General features: G+C 36.3%; 1 protein-coding gene across 2 annotated transcripts; it reads right to left on the reverse strand.

Annotated features, from left to right (window-relative positions):
• On the reverse strand, window positions 1–5550 carry LOC111411961 (calcium-transporting ATPase, endoplasmic reticulum-type-like). 2 transcript variants are annotated; one of them, XM_023042663.1, is made up of 8 exons: window positions 5264–5550; window positions 3367–4909; window positions 3149–3270; window positions 2569–2847; window positions 2087–2470; window positions 1829–1938; window positions 1312–1540; window positions 144–704 (listed from the first exon to the last, which is right to left on the reverse strand). In XM_023042663.1, the coding sequence occupies exons 2-8, from the start codon at window positions 4844–4846 to the stop codon at window positions 144–146; spliced, it is 3165 nt and encodes a 1054-aa protein (XP_022898431.1). In that variant the 5' UTR covers window positions 4847–4909; window positions 5264–5550. The 2 variants fall into 2 exon arrangements, with proteins under 2 accessions (XP_022898432.1, XP_022898431.1); XM_023042664.1 differs by lacking the exon at window positions 5264–5550 and having other exon boundaries at window positions 1–704; window positions 3367–4846.
• Window positions 5551–10318: the final 4768 nt, after the last annotated feature.

Below are 10318 nucleotides of genomic sequence, written 5' to 3' on the forward strand. Positions count from 1 at the left end.
AAATATACAATGAAAGAACTTTTATTCATTTATCATGTAACATTGTCTATGTTGCACATATTTCTTCATCGACCTTATACATATGAGCATTCATACATCATCCTGATGTGAAATAATTTTAAGGGATCTTCATGGCTGACATATTATGCTTTCTTAACTTTTGTTCTTGATTTTCTTCTCCTTCCCAATAATTTAAGAACTTCATCGATCAAAATGACTGGGGTTGAAACCAAGATGACCAGGAGCCATTCATTTAAACCCAGTGGAACGATACCAAACAAATCCGCAAGGAAAGGCACGTAAAGTATGAGGCAATGTAGCCCCAGTGAGACTGACATGGCAACAAGAAGCCAAGGATTTCTCCAAGGTGGCATTCGGATCAAGCTGTTGTCTTCAGAGAGGGCATTAAGAGAATTGAACATTTCAATCGCAACCAAAACAGAAAGTGATAGAGTCATTGCCTTCACTTTACCAGCAGAAAAATAATCACAAGGGTCGGACAAAGTAATCAAACGGCCATCTCCAACTGTGAATGGAGTTGCAGTAAAATTTGACCATGATGAGCATTCTCCCCAGTTGCGAAGCTTAGACAGTTCAATCAGCGTATGACCATCGCCCACAAGGTTTATACCGAGGAATGATGGCTGTGTGTACCACAAAATAAAGATGCCAACAGTAGCAATGCCAACATAAGAACCAATCACCTGCCAGCATATCCACATACAGTGAGATGCAACCAAATGTTAAACTCTAACCTATGCAACTTGTAGCCTTTTAGTTGTAAAATAGATACCATGCTATTTGAAAAATTAAGATGTTTAATGCATCGGAATTAGAATTAAACAATGTACTACCTCCGTTCCATAAAGAGAGGCTTATTCTATTTTCACATGGATTAATAAAATGTAATTAATATACTGGGAAATATATATATATATATATAGACACACACACACACACACACACACACAATTTTCCTAATATACCTCTGCATTAGATAATTGCTTAAACTTTTCCTCGACATTTAGATTAAGTTCTATGGTAAAGATGGTAGAAAGCAACAGCCTTCTATCATGTACACATGCGCAATTGTATGCTATGTGAAAATATGCTGCACAACTCACAATTCTCGATGTAGTAAACTATGGTACTGGATCAAAGACAAGGAACAAGGGTGAAAATGAGAGACCAAAAGAGGATAATATCAAAAGAAGGAAACAAAACTAAGCTAAAAGGAGGTAACTGTCAAGAGGATAATCAAGATGCTGTGCTACAATCTGGGGGATATATGATATGGTGATTGTAACTGACCATATAGCGGAAGAGAACCCAAGGGTTTATGAGAGCATCATTGCTCCTCCGGGGTGGTTTTCTCATAATATCAACATCAGCAGGGTTAAATCCAAGGGCTGTAGCCGGTGGGCCATCTGTAACCAAATTTACCCACAGCAGCTGCACAGGTATCATGCATTCTGGTATCCCTAGAGCCGCAGTCAAGAATATGCTTATAACCTCCCCAATGTTTGATGATATCATGTATCTGCATATGGAAAAATTCATAAACAATTGTCACTATTACAAAATAAACACAGAACCAAAGGTATGGATGTAATGTGATAGCCTACTACATATAAAGAATTTATTTTGGTTATTCCAATCTTCTTCTATGTCAGAATATTAAAAAATTACTAGTCCTTTATTTTTTTTGCTTATAATCCTGTGATTAAGTTAGATGGTTTTCTCATCATGAGCCAGCTAGTCCATGAAGTGCCTTGACTCTGTACAGTGTCCTTGTCTTAGGTAATAAAATTTTCTGAAAAAATTGTACCTGATAAATGCTTTCATGTTATTATAGATTGAACGACCTTCTGCAACAGCTGAAACTATGGTACTGAAATTATCATCGGCCAAGACCATATCTGAAGCTTCTTTGGCAACCTAAAATATTGATTTCGAGACAGCAGAATTGAAGCTTAACGCAAATCCAAAAAGATCAAGTAGAACATGATTTGAGAATCAGTGAAGTTAAATGCAGTAGAATTAAAGATGTAGCAGCCAAATTCTAAGGAACAGTTTGTTCCATTACCTCAGTTCCAGTGACACCCATGGCTATTCCAATATCAGCAAGTTTCAAGGCAGGTGCATCATTGACACCATCACCAGTCATAGCAACAATTTCCCCCATCTCCTTTAGCATCCTCACAATATCTTGCTTGTGCCTAGGCTCAGCTCGAGAGAAAACCTTTCCCCCAGGTTTTGACAAAATCTCAATTTGTTGTGAAGAAGAAAGAGCCATGAACTCTTTACCGGTGTAACTTCTTCCTTGGAGATTCCCACCTTCAGAAAACAACCCAATTTCTTGACAGATAGCTTCAGCCGTTGACTTATTATCTCCAGTTATCACCATAACCTTGATCCCTGCTCCTCTGCAATCCTCCATTGCTTCTCGAACTTCCTTACGAGGAGGGTCCTGCCAATATACTCGATCAGGACTACTAATACATTTAATTACTTATGTTTAATAATAAGTACATGTAATGCTGAAATTCATAAACTTAGCGTCCTCACCCTTAGACCAACTACCCCTACAAAAACTAAGTCACTTTCTATCGAGGAATAGCAGGAAGGATCTAGCAACTTCTTGTGGGCAGAATGATTCACAGTATGGTAATCTGCAAGATCCCCCAATTCATCTTTATATGCTAAACCCAAGCACCGCAAACCCTTTGAACTCATGTCCAAGTGCCTTAGAAGCAATAGTTGCCTACAGGGCTCATCAAGGGGAACGATTGATCCATCAGCAAGTTGTATGTAGGAGCTACGTTCCAGAAGATTCTCAACAGCACCCTGCATGGGTACAATTAGTCAATGTGAAGAGGAACTACATTAGTCATGGAAGCTCAAAATCAACTACTACACATGAGGGGTTCTCTGTAGAATGAACCAAAATGAATAAAAATTAAATGAACAAATGTGAATCTCTTCTGAACATTTAAGAATATTGAATTTGGTTCTTAAAAGTTTCCAAGTTACTACATGGATGAAACTAATCAATTCAGAAATCTAAAGCACAACTATTTCCTCACATTTTTGACCAACTGAACAATTGATAATTTATAATCAAGATTAGCAAAAGAAACGTAGTTACCTTGACAAGAAGGCGATTGTGTCCATTTGGCTCACAGACAATAACACTCATTGATTTGCGAACACGATCAAATTCAAGGGTTGCAACTTTTTTGCTTCTCTTTGTCCACCATTCACAGCACCCTAGAGAGAGAGAGAGAAAAGAAAACACTAATTCGAAATTGACATAGCATAACTGTTAAAACCGTTGAACGTAAATTATGGAAAATGATTGCTCACCTAACTTGACCGTGTTTCGGTCAATCAAATAGTTCGCCGCAAGCTGTGAATCACGGATTCTGTTCTTCACCTTGCTATCTGGAACTCCCATCTTTTCTACTAAGACCTTTAGAGCTGCCTCAGTGGGCAGTCCCGTTGCTTTGAACACACGGCCGTCATAAGATATGCCAGCATCGTTACAGATTGCACATATTTCTGCCACCGCTTGCAAGTTGGCATCCATGTTATAGCAATTCCAGTCAATTATTCCTCCATCCTTAGGATCAAAAGTTGTGCCCTGGACATGAAAAATTCGAGAGGCCAAAGTCTTACCTCCCAAGGTGAAGAACTCTGTCACTGACATCTGGTTTGTTGTCAAGGTCCCTGTTTTATCTGAACAAATAACAGTTGTACATCCTAAGGTCTCGACACTTGGAAGCTTCCTCACAATTGCATTCTTTTGTGCCATTTTCCTTGTACCCAGAGCTAAACAAGTCGTTATTACAGCCGGAAGGCCTTCTGGTATTGCAGCAACTGCAAGGGCAACTGCTATCTTGAAATAATACGTGCATCTCTCGAAAGAGAACTGGAAATTTGTAGGCCACCCATTTACAAGCTCCCATGTTAGGAAATATTTGTAGTTGATAATCCATACAGTGAGGCAAACAAGGCCAATTGCAGTTGTAAGCCTATTACCAAATTCATCGAGTTTTTTCTTTAAAGGGGTGTCACTCTCTTCCAACGAGGCCTCATGTATCTGTGTTTGTATCTTGCCTATTTCAGTGCGCATCCCAGTGTTCACAACAATGCAAACACAGCTACCATTCACAACTGTTGTTCCAGCAAAAACCATATTTTCTTTGGCCTGCAATTCACAATCATCCATAAAAATAGCGTTGGTGCCTTTCAACACAGGCATTGCTTCCCCTGTCAGTGAACTCTGCTCGACTCTTAAGGTTGAAGTTTTTAAAACCGTGACTCTCATATCCGCTGGTACTTTATCTCCAACACTCAATTCAACAATATCACCAGGGACAAGCTCCCTTGCAGGTAGATCCAGAAGTAAGTATCCATCTCTAAGCACTTTTACAGAATCACATTGCATCTCCTTCAAAGCTTCAAGCGCCTTCTCAGCATTACTCTCTTGCCAAATACCCACAATGGCATTAAGGATTAAGATTAAAACTATCACAAACGGTTCTACATAGGCTTCAAACCCTGACTTTCCAGTTTCATTCCCATGCAAGTAAGCTAGAACTAATGATATTAATGCTGCTAATAAAAGGATCTTGACAAGCATATCATCAAATTGTTCCAGAACGAGTCTCCAGAGGGGCTTCCCCTTCTCTTTTTTGAGCTCGTTCCAACCAAATATCTCTCTCTGCTTTTCCACCTCGTAGCCGCTCAGACCCTTGTTTAGTTTCACTTTGTACTCCTTCAAGCACTGCTCTACAGGCCATGACCATGCTTTGAATGATTTCTCATTCATTGATTCTTCCATTAGGGATCGAGTTCTCACGCAAGAAAGGACTTCTATGCTATTAGCCTAAATCAATTTCAAATCCTGCAAAAGAGAAGAACAAACGTAACCATCAAATTTCTAATTAAATGGATGAAGATAAGAAGAATAACATAATACAATCAAATATTCTACAATTGGAAACAATACTACTATTCGATCCTTGACAAAGACTAATACGTAGTCTTTTCCATAGAATAAACGAAAGACTACAACTTTGTGTGACCAACTAATTTGTCTCTATAATGTCATGAAACATATCACTATTAATCGCACACCCAACTAACTCTGCACACTGATTTAAACCAAAAAATAAAATAATAAAATAATAATAATAATAATAAATGAATCAAGCAAATAAGTGCTGCAATTTCCAGCAAAATAACATTTATTACTTACCATTAAAACGCGACTCAAATGAAAAGGCTTCAATCTTTGCAAATATAAGCAAAACCCAGAATTTATAAGCAAAAAATTCGTGAAGGATAGAAGAACAAGAGATGGCTTTGAGACAAAGCTAACTGTGGAAAAAAATACTGGAAAATAAAGCAATTCTGTAGAAGATTCGACTTGAAAATTCTTTTGTTGGAAAAGCATTTGACTGGAGAATCCGTATCACTTTTCTTGGCCATTGAAATTTTGAATGAACAGGAGAAAGTGGTTTTTGAAATCTCTCTCTCTCTCTCTCTCTCTCTCTCTTTTTGATGAGAACACATTACATAAGTCAGTTTTGCTGATATTCAAAATCTGGAGTTGGAAAATTATTATTATAATTATTTTTGTTTAAAAATATCATTGTTAATTAATTTCGATAATTGAGAATTATGTGCCATGAGAATACTTTTAAGGAAAATGCTATTTGTACAAAATGTGTAATTGAAAAATTCATAAAAAAATTGTAAATATCATGAAATCCCATTTTGTACAAAATGTATTTCTATTACACATACAGATTCAATTTCTACTCATAGGACACGTCTTCGTACAACAATGTACGAATTGCATCAAACAACATTAAAATAAGAGAGATTATAATTAACAATCGTTTTTAGCTAATTAACAAGAATTAATCTGCAACTACAGATTTTTTTTTAACAAAAATGGTACAGCCAGAAAGTTATTTTCCTGTGATTTGCTGTTGCCAACTGTTCCAATTCTGTAGAAAAAAATCTATACTAATAGCATTGTAGAATTAACAATTGGCATTTATTTAAAAGTAGAGTTTTGTTACATATACATTGGGATTGACATTTCGGTCTACATTCCCCTCACATGGAGGATCTCAAGATTTTTTTATTGTTGCGGGGGCTCATCCCTTATGTGAGAAGAGTGTACACTGGAGTGTCAATCCCGGTGTACAAATAGTATTTTCCTTATATTAACTCTAATTAAAATCTCGAAATGGATGCGTATGAGCGCGACTATCGAAGATGAGGGCAGATTTAAGAGTTGAAGTTCAATTAAGGAGAAGAAGAAGGGCATTAATTTTTTATAGATTTTTTCATAATGCTCCTCTTCATAAAGAAAATTCCAAGAAAGTTCCATAAAGGTAATGTCTTCATGTTAGGTTGGGTGTTGGCATCACAATTAAATTTTAGTTTATAATATTTAAACTTGTGTCAACAACCATGTCCCATTTTCTATCAAATTTGTCTTAAACAATAAGATAGTGGAAGAAAGATGTAATCTTAACATATGAACTGCAAAATAAATGTCAAGCCATCACTCGTTTTTGGGATAGAGTTTTCTATGACTAACAGCTTTACGTCTGATTTTAGGTTAAATAGTTATATTTTTATTTTCAATATTGTCTTTTTATATAAAAAGTTAATTGACTAACAATATTATCAATTGACTAACTTGAATGTTGTCATGCATGTTAATTCCTTGTAATTACATGTTCCTAACAATTGAAAATTAAGCTTGTAGGTTCTTGTTTGGCATTCCATAATGGAATAATAGAATGAGATCATAATATAATCCCAACAAGGTAATTTAATGTAACATGATTCAACCAACCCTAAGTAGCCCAAACAGTGGGCATCCTTTCAGCCTGTTTATTGGCACAATGAGCCCACTAACAAAGATGGGCTCAACTCAAGTCGATCAAAATTGTGGAAATTACAGGAATCAAGTGTTTTTAAGATCTCAATTCATAATTAAGACTAATAGAATTTTCTTTCAAAAATTAGATATAATTAAAATTCTAAATGTTGATAATAATATTATAAAATTAATTAATTAATTAACATACCCCATCCAACCCATCTCACTTTTAAACCTCAAATATTTCTATATTCTTCTCTCTCTCTAATAGTGCTACACATCGATGGCAAGTGCATGGCGAGAGGCCATGCAACGTTGGTAGCACGAAGTGACGATGACGTTCTTGTTGGTAGCACACAGTAACAACGATGGTGGCATTGTCAAGAGGCCACTTAACGTTGGTAGCACACAGCGATGACGACGGTCTCGAGAGACCGTGCAATGGGATATTGCTGCTTCTTGAGGGGGGTAGCACGCAACGGTTCTCTCATCGATACCTTTCTCTATTTACGTGTGATATGTGTTTCTGTGTTTGCGAGTGATCTATGGTAGTGAGTGATCAACAACATCTTCAATTGATGGCGGGACAACAAATGATCTATGTCAAAATTAGGATTTAAATCTGGGTGGTGCGATCTGTGTGGTTGAATGTACAATATGCAATTCCTGTGCATCTATGTGTGGGTTACGTGTTAGGTTTTGATACAGGTAGTAGTGGTGACGTGGTGATTTATCTATCTGAATGGTGCAATATTTTCTGTGTGATGTAATATGTGCGTCTATGTGTGGACCGTGTAATGGATTGTTGATGTAGGCAATGTGGTGGTATTGGTGTGGTGGTGGTGACGCTGTTTGGCTATTGGTGCAAGTAGTGGCGGTGCGATGATGGTTTTGGTAGCGATGTTGAATCTATAGTTTAAGCGTATCTATGTGGACAATTAAAGGTAGAGGGGAAGGAGGCAATGGTCGTTGGTACAAGTGATGGTGGTGATGGTTAAGGTGATAGTACGTTGACGGTGGTGGAACTGGGGTGGTGATGTTTTGGGTAGTGCTCGACAGTGGTGGAGTAGGGTGAGGTAAGGTGGGACAAATGGATAATAATTTATGACTAATTATAATAAATTTTAACCATAAATAGGCTGTGATTATGGTGGTGTTGCTGGGGTAGTGGTAGAGATGTCAACGAGCCGAAATTCTAGGCTCGGCTCGAGTAAAATATCCGAGCTTTTTTTTGGGTCCGAGTCGGGTCAAGCAAAAGATCGACAAAAAAAATTAGGCTCGACCCGAGCTTTTGGCTTTGGCCTTTCCGAGTCAGCTTGGGTTTTGTTTTGTTTTTTTTTTTTTTAAAGGTAGCAGTTTGCAACATGTTGCCTATTTTTGGCAGCAGCATGTTGCCTTGTGTTGATGCCTTTAAATTTTTTTTTAAATATATGTTCGGTTCTCTCGAGCCGACGAGCCACACGGGCTGGCTCGGGCTTTGCCCCAGCATCTAAAAATGGGGCTCGGTCCAAGCCTTGAGCCGGGAGGGCTCGAACTTCTTTCGAGCCGAGCCATGAGCGGCCCAAGCCGACGAGCACGATTGCCATCTCTATGTAGTGGTGAGATAGTAGTTGCAGGTGTTGATGGGTCACAAATTATTTGGTTGACTGTAACTATTAAATCGATTAATTTATGATCAATAAACAATATATGACCAATGAAAAAATTTTACACTGTATAATAAATTGTGACTTATAATATTTGTGATCGATAAATAATTTGTGACTTATAAATTTTTGATTTGTGATGAACAAATTGTGATCTATAAAATTTTTGAATTGTGATCATAAAATAATTTATGAAATATAAAAATTTTGATTTGTAATCGAAAAATAATATGTGACTAACTAAATCATTAAATTGTGACCTAATTGTATTGATCTATAACCTTAATATATTTAATTAATTTAATATATAATTAATTAATTAAATCTTCAATAAATTTTAATAAATATATGATTTCTGAAGTTTAAAACCTTTGTTCTTTGTTTTGAAATGAGGGATGCTTAACCTCTTAGTTATGGATTTTTTTCCATCAAAATTTGATGATCCATTTTGAAAATTTTTAGTACTTGGAAGAGTACTCCCTATAACTATTTAATGCTACACATATCAATTCAATATTAACAAATATATTGTTTCCGTATTCTAGAAGTACTAGATATGTTCTCTATTTCAAGGTTGGTTATTATCATATGCATTTTTCAATTACACGATTGAAGCATTTTTCTTCTTCTTGTTTATTATGTTTAGTGAAAATAAAATAAATAATGACTCAACTTAAGTCAAAATTAATTAAATAGCTCAAGTGATCCAAGAAAAATGATGAAAATATAACGAGTCTCGAATTTAAGCCAAGAATTTGTCAAAAATATACAATAATGATTGATGGTTGCATTGTGATAGTTGAGATCAAGCAAATGTTTTAAAAAGGCACGTAATGACATTTAACTCTTGTTTGATCCCCATTATCTATAAAATATATTTTTCTGTCTTTTTTTCAACCATTCATTCTTTAATAAAATAATATCATATTCAAATCTAATTTTTTTATACATTCTCTATCAATCTACTATTTCAAAATGTATTTTCAAAAGAAAATGGGCTCAAACATACTCCTAATGTCTAAATATTATATAGGTGGAGTGCGCTTGCTAAAAATATAAACCATGCGACATGCAAGTATGGAACCTTAAGGAGGAATGGAGACAAGTAACTAAAGCATCTACCGTCTCACGAGATGTTGAAAAAAGTTAACGTAGGACAATTTCACTGTTTTTGCAACAATCATGGGCTCTTAATGGGCTAAATAGCGCAATTTTCATAACGACAATCAATTTTTATTATAAAAATTGGAAATTACATAAAAGCCTACTTTTAAAAATCTCATTTCATAAATCATATGCAAACTTTAGTATTTCAAAAATCAGATTTTTTTAAATTTATAATTATAAAATTAAATTAATTATATACCTAACCTACCCACTACAATTTCAATTTCAATTTCAAAACCTAATCCCTCACTTCTCTCTATCCATCTCCCTTATCTCCTCCATCTCTTACCATCAAAAGTCGCTATCATTGCTAAGAGCTCTGCTAGCGAAAGAGTACGTCGTCTCCAAGCATCGTCGCTACGCCCGCTGGTTATTGCTCTCTTTTATCTCCTCTCTCTCTCTCTCACCATCAATGAATCTCACTGCCAAAAGACCGTCTGCAGGTAGCGCCGCTGTGATGGTTCAGCACCGCCTGCAGGAAATTTCGATCGACGTTGTGTAGAGAAGCGATGTTGTGTAGTAGCGATGGTGGTGGTGCAATGCTTAGTGGTGGTACTGTGCGGTGGCGGTGTTGGAAAACGGGAGGTGAGGTTGT

The sequence above is a fragment of the Olea europaea genome, chromosome 16 (assembly GCF_002742605.1).
Source record: "Olea europaea var. sylvestris chromosome 16, O_europaea_v1, whole genome shotgun sequence".
NCBI classification, from domain to species: Eukaryota; Viridiplantae; Streptophyta; class Magnoliopsida; order Lamiales; family Oleaceae; genus Olea; species Olea europaea.